This window comes from Lissotriton vulgaris, chromosome 11 (genome assembly GCF_964263255.1).
Source record: "Lissotriton vulgaris chromosome 11, aLisVul1.2, whole genome shotgun sequence".
Taxonomy (NCBI): domain Eukaryota; kingdom Metazoa; phylum Chordata; class Amphibia; order Caudata; family Salamandridae; genus Lissotriton; species Lissotriton vulgaris.
In genome coordinates, this window is record NC_141699.1 from 955,390,879 (window position 1) to 955,404,424 (window position 13,546).

The 13,546-nt window shown below is 42.0% G+C and overlaps 1 protein-coding gene across 1 annotated transcript in view; it reads left to right on the plus strand.

Annotated features, from left to right (window-relative positions):
* The first annotated feature begins 249 nt into the window (after window positions 1-249).
* The window catches only part of LOC147683747 (nicotinamide N-methyltransferase-like), a 67,103-nt gene continuing 53,806 nt past the window's right edge, over window positions 250-13,546 (plus strand). Inside the window, exon 1 of the mRNA XM_086942573.1 lies at window positions 250-469. Coding sequence (XP_086798699.1) covers window positions 250-469 — 220 coding nt within the window. The remainder of the gene's footprint in view (window positions 470-13,546) is intronic.

Below are 13,546 nucleotides of genomic sequence, written 5' to 3' on the forward strand. Positions count from 1 at the left end.
AGTGTTTGTATTTACCATGTTCCTATAGGTAGATTCATCCCTTGCTTTGTGCAGCACCCAGCAGGATGTTTACTACAATACAGTGCCTAAGGGAGCAAAACATCATTATGTAGGGGTCGAAATTATCATTTCAGCTCACACAGACTAGACACAAACAGACAGCGCAATCTTCAAAGAGCACAAAGCAAACAAGAAAGCAGAACGTGGGCACGTAAGCAAACTGCACCTGTGGAATATAATGGGGCAAAAATGCTCACAATGCATAGCACTGGCGGCGTGGAATTCAGAGTCACGGTCCACCAACAAGTCTATAGTCAGAACATGGAGCCGGGCTTAACATGGACATCTATCTACCAGAAATATTTTGATGCTGAGAAGGCTCTTACCGAGTACTATACTGCAGACTCTGAATTCACGGACGAATCAGTGATACAGCCAATGAGACAACTTGAACAACTCTTGGCTTCTGGTAGGTACCGCACACAGTATTGCTTTAGCATTTTTTACTTATTTATGGATTCAATGTTGTGAACACGTTTTTCAAATATTTAGATGTGTCCAATAGGAGTCTGTTTATTTAAACTGTTGATTTGAGTTTATTAAAATTCACCACACACAGACTCTGAAATATTCTCTAAATAAAATGTATACAAAGTCTAGTATAAGGCGCATTAAAAAAAAAAAAAAATTAAACAATTACAGGTGATCAACAGTGCATGACTTTAAATTGTCAGCAAACATCAATTACTTGCATACCTGCTATATATTGCCCAGTTTTACTAACATTTGCTTCATGGCAGCTCCACATTTTTTGGCTCAGCCTGGATGCAAAATGATAGTTGGCACTTACTAACCCACGTAAGAGCCGACTTGCGTCCCCTTACATGGCTTCCTAAAGAAAATGTAACGCAACACAGCCCGTTGAGCTGCATTTTATCACACTGTGGCTTGGAGGTTGAGCATGGATGGATCTTGGGCATTCCCCTGATTTTGGCGCACTCCGAGATTTACTAAGCTAGAAATTCTGGAATTGATCAAAATGCCACACCAGTGAGGCATAACAAGGAAAAATATTTTTATTTCTCCTTGTTATTTCCTCTGCATCACACATAGAAAGAGGAAATTGACTTACAAGGATTTTTTGTGTGCAGGAAGCTCTCCCTTCCTGCAGAAAACCAATCCTTCCCATTACTCAGGCACCCTTGCAGCATAGCGCATGGGTGCTTGCATTGGTGCTAGGCAGCACAGAGTGCACCAGCAAAAGGAAGGAGTTGTTCAGTACCATATTTCTTCTGCAAATCAGGTGGCCATCTTAAACTGGCCTCAGTGCCCATAGGAATGGGCTATTCCCAAGCAGTCACTGAAATAATTCAGTAGTGCACTCCCCCTATTCGTCTACCCCTCATTTTAGCCTCTTAGCAGAATGGAGTGCTCAGGTCAACATATTTACACCATCAAGTACCTCCCTAACCTCTAAAAAAAGCAGTGAAACATTTTTAACATTCGCTGCTAAAAAACATATCCCGAGACACCAATATCAGACACCCACCACTCTCTATACAAGGGCTCTTTAACCAATGACATAATTTTTTACACAAAGAGAAGAGCTTAATGGAGGAAAGCATTCTACCCCCTGTTCTCTGTTTCCTCATCAAGGAAAACAGTGCACGGTCTCAAGATCTCTATCATCCCCTCCCCGCTTTCTAGGGCATCAGCTACAATCCACAACACACAAAAAAGATAGGTTAGGGTCAGAGGCCAAAATGTAAAGACTAACTGGAATATGTAGCCCCAAACTAACATGTACATACAAAATATACTCCAGCGTCTAAAAGATAAGAGAACAAAAAGAGGAAGTTCTTACTAAGAATCAAAATTGTGAAATGGCAAATAGACATAAAAATGTATGTATATGGATTCCCATCATTCACCAAGCCTGGTGATCAGCTTCATCATTTGGGTATCCTTTGATGTGAAAAATGACAGACTAGCTCTATAAATATCAGAGCTTACGTATGTCAGAAAGGTATAATTACCAAGATGAGCAAGATAGAATATGTGGGAACAAGATTTTTTGAAAGATTTTTTTAATGCAGTGCAAAATGGTGGGGTGCAAGAATATAAAATTGGTGCGTGAACAGACTAACAATTTTTATTCGTGTCAGTCACGATCAAGGATTAAAAACGTGAGTGCCAGGACCAGTTTTAACAAATAGCTGTCCTAAGCCGAAGTGGTCAACATGTTTCAGCACTTTAAGGCAAGAGATTAAGCCATGTGCTTTCGTCAGGACCTCTAAAGACAGAAATACAATTACTGCTATTTACAATACATCAAAAAGGATATGGTGTGAATGTAGCATCTCACAATCCCGATTTCCTCTTGATATCTTCAATTTTCTGAAAAAATAAAGAAAGAAATAAAATAGCACAAAACACATATGATTCTTAGAAAAGAATGACCAAATAGTCTTCTCATAATATGTGGCCACAAAGCGTTATGCCATCATATATGCCCCTGAATGGTGCAAAACTCCATCTTACCTTTGTAATATGGAAGACAAAACCTCACCCCACCTGGCAACGGCTCAGGATATAGGAGGCACCGCTCTAAAAAGAAGAGTACACCAAACTAAAATTCTTGTGGTGTATCAGACTTTTTCATTAAAATCAGTAACAATTATCCACAGCAGTCAAACACAAAACCAAATAGGCATTAGATACACTCTCATTGTATTTGCATAGTTTGACACTGATAATGGTGGGTATAAAACAAACCCAAGGGTGCCTAAATGCAATATGCTCAAGAACATACACTGCAGCTATATATGTGCAGAAGATTCAATCAGGTGAATCTCAAATGTTGGGGTGCACCTTAGAGGAAAAGTGCTGTTTTTTCTTATGAATAGACAAACTGTATTACCCACAATACATTGACCCCTTAGATCTTGTACTGCAAGTGCATTATGAAACAAGCTGTTATGGTGATCTACGATGTCGTATCACCTTACACGAGTCATAGATCTTAGCAATAAGGAAAAACTGTATTAACCCCTTGTTTCTGGGCAGTATATGCATAAAGGTTCAAGCTGTCTCAAAAACAACACTGTTTCGTGTGCTATACAAACTAGTTTTAAGCATTTCTATTCTGACCCCGTAATTCCAACATGCGCGGCGTATTAACAAAGTTTCCCAACACAGAGAAAGAGAGAAACCTCCGCTTACCTTTCCGTTGGTACCTCGGACGGTCAGCAGAGCCGTCGGGGAGGAACCGAGCGGATGGGCGACCGTAGTTTAATGTCCTGCGCACGTACGGCAGGCTTCCGGGTCCCGAATAGAAATCTTGCGATACCGCAAATACCGCAAGACTCTACTCGGAACTACAAAAGAGAAGGGACATGCAGTACAAAGTGGGCCCGTACAGGTAGGAGCTTGTAAAACACAATTTGTACACAAAATTTGTACACAAAAAAGAGCTACAATCACCATCTATCATACTGGGATCATTCTCTTGCAATGTTATGCCCAAAATGTTATCTTGCTCGACAACATCTTTCCGCTCATCAAAGATAAATTCCTTCATCCTTTACCCCCGCCACAGGCACCCCTAACTCCATAATTCCCCCCGAGTCCATGCCGACATCCCCCCTTGGCACTCACCTACAAACCCATCTTTCCATACTCCCACCCCGATGCCAGAAGATATCCAAGCTTTTGAGAACCACACCCATAACTCCTACATCACTACACTTTCACCTAGGATCCAAAGAAGTAACTTCCCTTACAATAGTCCCCCAATCAATAGGAACCCTCACATGCCCATAACCTCGATGCACACCCTTCCGATACATACCTACCCCCTTTGTTTACTTCCCCCCCTTTGTCTACTTCCACATTTCCGGACAGCCAGACTCGTAGTTCTCACTACGCAGATGCAGACTACTGCTACCCTCCAATCCACATCCCAAACGCTTCCACCCCCCTAGACCACATTAATAACACCCCTCCCACATCAGACCCTAGGCTAGACGAAATCCTACTTTCACTACAATATATCAAACATGACCTCCATAAGCTACGGAACCTGATCATACAGCAACCCAAGATCAGACGACATGCGGTTAATAAGAGCAGGATCCCATACAGCAAAAGCCCCACACCCCAGCACCAGTTGCAACTACTATCCCCTAATCAACCGCCCCCAAGATAGAGAACATTTTCTTACTGCAATTCCACAACGCGTCCGATCCGCAGGAAGAATACTCTATCCGCTAAAGATATACACTCCCTACTCATCTCCTACGATCCCCCCCACCCCGCCAGTCCACAGTAGACCTGAACAAGCAGAAGCAACCCTTCCTAATCAAAACTCAACTCAGTACACACAGAGCCCCTAATCACAACTCCAGAGGTATAACCCTGGAGAATCTTATATACATTCCATTAACACTGGAACCTCCAATGACCTCCAAGCCGTGTACCAAATGCATGCTACTAAACTGTACATCAGCCTCAGCACATGCAGATGACATTGTTGACCTTATACTCACTCACGAACCGGACCTCCTAATCCTAACAGAAACTTGGCTAAATGAATCATCCATGCCGATCCTAGACATACTGGTCCCTCCCAATTATGACATTATGACATCACCAGACTATATAGACCTATAAGACCAGGAGTGGTATTGCCTGCATACACTGGAGCAGCCTCTCAGTGAGCCGCTCACCCTCACCGGATCTTTCCTCATGTGAATATTGTTGCCTAGATATCACAGATAATAACAAAACAATTTGTTTGCTGCACACATTTTACGACCCAACAGACGATAACCTCACCTTCATCGAGCAATTCATGGGTATCGTGACCAAACATACTGGTCAACAAAATATCCAAATATTCCTTGGTGACTTCGCTCTCCATTGGAATGACCCTAAGGACCTGGCAGTAAATTGCCTCAAAACATTCCTTTCGGACCTTGACCTCAACCAAATCTGCAATAGCCCCACACATGTCAAAGGCTTATCCCTTGACTTGGTGATTGCCAACCCAGAGGCCATTCAGCTTAACACAATCCTTCCCTGTGATTAGTCTGATCACCAAAATATGGAAGAGCAACCTAAAAAAAACTCCCTCACAGACCTATTCACTTCCGCCAGTGTCAGCCTCCTGCTTCCCCCGGAAGACGTAACAGATGTTTATGCTTTGACACAACACTACTTTAACTCCATGACCATAATTTTAGATACAACAGCACCTCTACAACTGAAGGGGCTCTCCACAAAAGAATCTAAACCTTGGTATGATGATAGACTCAACGAGAACAGACGAGCCCTAAGATTAGCTGAACGGAGATGGAGGTCATCACCATCCACTGACCACCTTAAACTTCTCAGATCCTCCAGAAACTTGTATTATAGAAAGATCAGACACTCAAAAGCTAACTTTTTAAAAAATCAACAAGACCAAGCCAAGAACAGACCCAAGAAAGTATTTGAACTAGTCAAAACTTAATCTCTTGGCGTAGCTCACCCTCACCAAGATGGTCTATGTTCTCCACCCAGCTGCAAAGAATTTTCTTCCTTCTTCAAAATAAAGACCGAACTCCTGGAAACAGACCTACTTAAGGCCTCATTAGCTCAGACTGACTCTCAGAAGGACATGCCATCTCACACGCTAGCAACCCCAAGTACCTGCACAGCTAAGCTCGCCCTAAAAAACAACACCTCCAGGGCCTCCTTCACTACCTACAGCGAAGAAACAATCCTAAAAGTACTCCCGTCCTTGAACCCCTCTAACCACTTCTCTGACCCCCTCCCTGCTAACTACCTCAACGAGAACAGACGAGCCCTAAGATTAGCTGAACGGAGATGGAGGTCATCACCATCCACTGACCACCTTAAACTTCTCAGATCCTCCAGAAACTTGTATTATAGAAAGATCAGACACTCAAAAGCTAACTTTTTAAAAAATCAACAAGACCAAGCCAAGAACAGACCCAAGAAAGTATTTGAACTAGTCAAAACTTAATCTCTTGGCGTAGCTCACCCTCACCAAGATGGTCTATGTTCTCCACCCAGCTGCAAAGAATTTTCTTCCTTCTTCAAAATAAAGACCGAACTCCTGGAAACAGACCTACTTAAGGCCTCATTAGCTCAGACTGACTCTCAGAAGGACATGCCATCTCACACGCTAGCAACCCCAAGTACCTGCACAGCTAAGCTCGCCCTAAAAAACAACACCTCCAGGGCCTCCTTCACTACCTACAGCGAAGAAACAATCCTAAAAGTACTCCCGTCCTTGAACCCCTCTAACCACTTCTCTGACCCCCTCTCTGCTAACTACCTCAAAGATCTCATACCGGCGCTATTGCCACTTTGGACAAAGTTCATCAATGCTGCCTTAGTTTAAGGAGTTATTCCTCATATTCTCAAATCTGGACAAGTTTCCCACATCCTGAAAAAAATGACGACGGACCCCACTGACCTAAACAACTACCGACCAATTTCCAACATCCCAACTCTGGCTAAACTCTAAGAAAAATGTGTTCTCATCCAGTTAGACAACCACATCACCAACTTCCACCTGCTCACTAAATTTCAATCTGGCTTCGGACAGGGCATAGTACGGAGTCGGCCATGGCCCGCATAACAGACGACGCACTAAAAAGCCCAGATCAGAACAAAGCCTGCCTACTCATCCTACTTGACTTATCTTTGGCAATTGATACCGTCAAACATGATAATCTACTAGACCTCTTGCAATACAGAAGGGGCCTATCAGGGTCAGTTCTAAATTAGTTTACCTCTTTCCTCCGAAATAGATCCCAGAGTCAAGGTCAACCAATCCCTGTCCAGGACTGTCCCAGTAACATTAGGAGTCCCACAGGGCTCCTCCCTCTCGCCTACACTGTTCATCCTATTCATGGAGCCACTCACTGAGATCCTCTACTCAGCTAATATCCTCTTTCACATGTCACAGACGACACACAACTATATTTAAAGATAAACTCTCCGGATGACATCAAAGCTCTCAATCTGACTCTACAGAAAACTCAGTCTTGGTTGACTGAAAACCACCTCAAATTAAACGCCCTCAAAACCAAATTCTTACTAATCGCCCGCCTAACTAAACAAACATCATACAAGAATGGCTTAAACATCTTACAGTGCTCAACTTCAGCCTCTTATTATAGATTCAGCAAAATCACTGGGAGTAACTCTGGACAGTAACCTAAACATGCAAAAACATATCAGTGCCGCAGCAAAAGGTGAAAACTTTCAGATGCCCACCTTGAGAAAATTAAAACCGTTCCTCCCAGTAAACGACTTCAAACTAGCAGTCCAAACACTAGTAATTCCCAGACTAGAGCATGGTAGTGCAACTCTCTTGTTGTATTTCTATCTAGGACCCTAATTCGATATTCCCAATTCATGCCCTTATGTGGTTATAATTAATAATATCCTTATAAAGGCATAAGAATCATATCCATATTCAGTAATAGCCCATGCAGTCCAAAACACAGCACGGCTACTCCCATAGACTCCGAGAAAGCACAACGCATTCTTCAAACAAACCAAGCCTCCAGCAGCCCGGGAAAACCCCTGATTTTGTTTTGATTTGCACAAGAACTCCTGGAGTCCAGAAAGAACTGCTAGTTCTTAGTGACGTCTTATGTCCAACCTTACGTCAAACCCGGCACCTTTCAGGTATAAATATACCAATGTTGCCTTAAGCAAACACACAGTGGTTGGGAGCAGAGCGACGTTCTACTTGCCCGGGAGCCCAGCTGTTATGAGACCCGACGGAGACCGCCCCTCCCCTTGACACACTGAGAGAGACGCTGTCTTTTTCTCCAGCCGAGAAAATCCAGCTCCGGTGTTCCCAAGTCACCCTCGCGGGTTGCTGGGAGATCGAGTCCTGAGAAGCGAAATACAAGACCTTCTTCATTCTATGACCAAGGTACGGAACTGATTACAACGTTAGAGAGAATTCTTGATTCCGATACTTGGCAAAACTTAACTTAACTTAACACTGCAACTTACTTACTCCTTCCCACGTATTAGGCTTAGGTCAGGTACACTGGGGTAGGCGTATCTTAGAAGCACCAGTTGAGTTTGTTAGTCAATGTTTTTATGTATGTATATATTTTATCCATTTTAAAGTATCATATGGCTAAGAAACCATATCAATGCTTTTACAGTATTATTTCATAATACAACTTTTACTGTATGCACTTTACTTTACAATAAGTATTGCAATTGTGGCAATTCATTTCTCTTGCATGAGAAAGAAGCCTGCTCAATAAAATAACAACTTTTATTGAAAACGCCTGTCTCTCTATTTCTCGGAAAACTGGTGGAACTAAGCATGCACGACTGACTGAGTGAAATAGTTGTCTATTGTTTCACACGACTCTGAAGATACACTCTTTATTCTGGGGGAGCAAAGTTGTCATGTTTATGCGGTTGTCAGAAGCTAATCCCTTCTTGTCTAAATCAGGACGGGTAACCCTTTCCTGAAATTCGAGAAAGTTTCTAGTGACCTCTGAGCTAGCTGGCAAAACTAATTAAGTTTAACATAGTCAGTAGAGACCTAGATGACCTCAGTCCTACGTCTACACTGCTGTTATGTTATTCCAATGCGCAGAGCCTATTGGGAACATAGGAACTACACTACATGGCGCCCAACGTTTGGTAAGGCGATAAAACTAACGCAAGACACTAGAGTAACTCAGTCGTGCTTTTCACACAGACCCCTTTCTCCCGTAAAAACTCCAATAGACGTCTGGAGTGGGTGAAAGGTTAAATATCCACTGGAACTTAGTAGGATGAGAATCCTATGTATTAGTTCTTGGTTTAGTCAACGTTGAAGGATACAGTGTTCCAAAATATTGTGCACCTAATCTTTGTTTCATTGATACTCGCTCTGCAACAAAACATTTTTAGTCAAAATGACGGAAAGTGAAGAAGAAAGAGAAACATTAGCAGCTCAACTCTTAGAGGAAGACACAAGTCTCCAGCAAAGTGACCCGAATGCTATAATCATTCCGGTCAACATAAGAAGAACTATAATTTTTAAACTTATAGAAAATGGACTATCATCCAGAGGTGGTACGGTCATATTCGTGATAGAGGCTCATGAGTTTCCGCAGACAGAGGTATTCTACACATGGATAAATTTTCCATCAGCACACGCTGTGACAAAAGATTTCCACTATTACAAAATAGAGGAACCTCCGGATATATATACTCCTTTCGAGGACGTTGAAATCCCACTAACTTACCAAGAGCACCTGCTCTGGTGTAAAGGCGCCCTAAAACATCAAAATCACATCACCAGGCACGGTCCACTAGGTAGACTAGGAGCCACGTGGCCAGTTCTAGCCAGCTACACACCACATCCAGACATTGAAAACATGTCAGACGTGGAACTTTTCGCTCAGCTAAAAATATTAATTAAAATACATAGACAATTAGTCCAATATGTCATGCGGACTGCAACAATCTAGCCAGAAATTAACATCCCACAACTGACCTCTCATCAGGGGAATACAAACAAAATTACACCACAGAACATACAATCATGTCTGGGTAAAACACCCATAAAACGGGAACAAATTCCATTCTGGTTAGCTCAGAAAATACCTCAAATAGAGGCAGCATTTCCCAATACTACACCTCATGGAAAACACAGGATTCTGACTATCTGCCTCCCAATGGGGGTTGCACCACATGAGGAGGACTGTGACACTTGGGGCACGGTCTTTGCTTCCATCTACACAAAAACACATGGTGTTCCGTCTATAGCGGTAATACCAGATGTACTAAGACAAATTCAAAACGAATACGGTCCAGAACCTGCCTTAAATCTGGGTATGAAATTACTAAAAGACTTTAAACAGGTCTCAGCTGTACTATTGGCCAACATAATAGGAGAAGCAGCATGTGTGGCAATCCGCCAGAAATTGAAAGAAACAGATATAACAGACCAACCATTTGAACTTGCCAGAATTATAGAAAAATCCTATGAAGTGCTAGGAAGAGATAGTTTGGGTGGGAAACCGGTAAAACCCCAACTAACTGAAAATCCTGAAAAAAGATTTATTAAAAATAATTTAAATACTCCAAAAAAGGGTTGGGAGGGTAATAAACAATCCACTCCCAAGGAAAAACTTTTCCAGTCCAGAGGAAGGTCACCTCAACGGAGAGAAAGATCTCCAGGCCGAGGAGGCAAGTCTCCCCTAAGGGAACCCTCTGAGAAAAGGTATAACCTTAGAGATAGGGATAAATTGAGAAAACCTGATAGATATCAAGATATTGATACACGTCCATCTCGATCTTTTCAGACTTCCTCACAGAAATCGGAAAGAAGAGGACGTTCATAACAGAAGGAAGAGCACGTCAAGTCCAAAGACAAAGAACCTACTCATCAAAGTAATAAATCCCAATTTCCCAGAAAAAAAGGTAGCAAGTATTAAGATTAAACATGCCAAGGATTCTGAGGACACAACTGAAAAACGGAGAGTGGGCTCAGACAATGCTAGACAGCGCAGCAGAAGTGAAATAGCTCGCAAGATCCTGATGAATCTTCTGGAGACAGTGGACACGAATGAATACATTCAGGTGGAAACTGCAGACACACGAGTCAGTGTGCCCCATAAACTATATGAAATAACATTACGCATAAAGGGAGATAAAACCAGGAAAATAAAAGGTCTCTTTTGGGACATCCTGTTAGCTGAAAAAGACTGGCTGCCAGAGTTTGTCAGAGAGTGCCCTCATGGCGAAGAAATGATTATGCCTGCCTTCTCTAATCACATTCCGATTCATAAAAAATACACATTGGCAAGAAAATGGGCCGTGGCCCAAGGCCCTGCACTATACAAAAATCATGTTGGATGGGATGAGGAGTCTCCTCCCCACAAAATCCAGTTAAAAAATCAACCCACTGCACAAAGGTGGTACCCTGTTAAACAAGAAGCTAAAAAGCAAGTCAGGGAGATCTTAGATCAACTTGAATATCAAGGGGTGATTGAAACATGCACCTCACAAATGAACAATCCTTTGTTTCCTGTCTCCAAGCCAGGCAATTCATATCGCCTAGTTTTGGACTACAGACATATAAATTCCTGCTGCAAAACTTTTGCAGTACAAAACTCACATAGTGCAGCACTAATAAATAACATTGTGCGCAAAAAATATAAAACGACATTAGATATCTCTAATGGATTCTTCTGTCAAGACATTGCACCAGAAAGCAGGTATTTGACCGCTTTCTCAATAATGGGGTCGCAAAAACAATTTTGCTGACTCTCACAGGGATTCAAGAATAGCCCAGGATTATTCTCAGCAAGGGTAACAGAGTTAGTACAAATATATGATGATGAAGCATTATCATATGTCTATGATATCTATCTTACAGATGATGACATGGAGAGTCGCTTAAAGAGAGTAAACACCATAATACTTGGGTTTGCATCAGAGGGTTACTAATTCAACTATAAAAAGTCAGGAATTGCCCATCTAACAGTCCTATTTTTAGGATATGAATTATCAAGTGAAGGCAAAAGCCTGGCAGACAACTTCCTAGAGAAGTGTGCAGTACTCCAAGCACCAAAAACGCTGAAAAACTTACAATCAATACTAGGCTTCCTGAATTTCGTTAGAACATACATTCTAAATTACGCAGAGAGGGTTAAACCTATGAATTAATAAGACCTGATTTCAAACCAATAAATTGGACTCAGAAACACACAGAAATTTTAAGATCACTACAAATAGACATGTTAGCTAAAACAAAATTGCAAACTCGCGACAACATACGCAACCTGGTAATCCGAGTCATCCCAGGAAGATGCGGATTCACATACCTGACCTCTAATGAGGGAGAAACGGTACCTATAGCTTACAAATCACATTTGTACACTCAAGCTGAAATGAAATTCAGCTCTACAGAAAAAATTCAGACAGCGGTTCAAACTGCTGTAGCAAAAGAAAGAGCCCAAGCTCGAGGCAAAAGAATAACTGTTTATACAGTAGAATCAGCGCTTGAGGCATTAACAGGTCCACACAATCTGAATACAGTGGCATTAGATCCGAAACGGATACAATGGGAAAATTCTCTTGCTACAGAAGACATGAAATACTATTTTGACCCGAAACTGAAAAAACTAGATGATCTAGAATATGAACAAGAATATCCTCTGCCAATCAAAATTCTGCCTCTGGAACAATATACCTGCGTAATCTATATGGACAGATTCGCACAACACTACGATGTAGATAAAAAATCCTACAATGCAGCGTGCGCGATTGTTAAAGGTCTCTGGCGCTCTGGTAAATTCTAACCGATGATTACCAAAAGTGAATCACTCAGAAACTGTTCAGCTCAGCGAGCTGAAATACGATCTTTAAAGATGGCGCTTGAAAATGCTGATCGCGAATTCCCCACACTGATAGTGTGTGATTCGCATTTCTGCGTCAAGTCTTACAACAGTGACATGCAGACATGGAGTAAAAACGGTTACAAAGATTACACCGGTGCCACAATAAAGCATAAAACGCTTTGGGAACAAGTAGTTCTTTTAGAGAAAGAACTACAAAAGACTAACGTGATACACACACTGAGTCATCAACGTGATGGCATTCACGTTGCACGGAATTCATTGGCTAACACAGCCACAGTAGAAGCGGTTCAACCGGCTTCCGTCGCCACAAAAAAGCTTTCAGATAAACACATAGATGGGGAAACCATGCTGGCAGTAAAAGCCTCATTAAAAGGCTATTATGTAGCATTACCTCTCAACTATTTACTCAGTAATACATACATAATTGATGCAAACTCCGTTTCTTTTGCTCAAATCCCTGGAGTGGGGGATAGAGTAATTCCAAACATGAACAGGAGAGTTTTCTTGATTGAAGACGCACACAGGGGACTGGGTCCGAGGCACCAACAGATCTTGAAATCTCTAATAGAATTACAATCAGAATACTGGTGGCCGGGGATGAGCTTGCAAATCTACAAATTTGCAATGAATTGTCCAGACTGCAACAGAGATCGCAGTTGTGAACCAGACCAGACTATTGCCAGGACACCTTTATTAGAAAGCATCAGGCAATCTATAACGCAGAAATCCAACCGGAGAAACGCATCCCCATAATTATTAAGACAAAATTAACTTAAAAATGTAGACCACCAGCACTCGGCTGACGCCAGAACTGTTATAAAAAGATTTGCGAGTCTTTATCGGCACATACGCAATTGGCATGCTACATTCTGATCAGGGTCCTGCGTTTAGCTCTCGAGCTTACAAAGAGCCCATAAACAGCATGGGCATCGCATTGCGGTACTCTTCTCCCTTCCATCCTGAGAGAAATGCGGTAGTGGAAAGAAAAAAACGTGACATAAAGTAATCTATAACGGCGAGGGTATTCGGTTCGGGTGATGGGTGGGTCAAACATTTAATAAGTGTCCAACGTAGTCTTAATAACATGCCAAGAAATTCCCTAGGAGGTATCAGTCCATACGAACTATTGTTCGGTACTG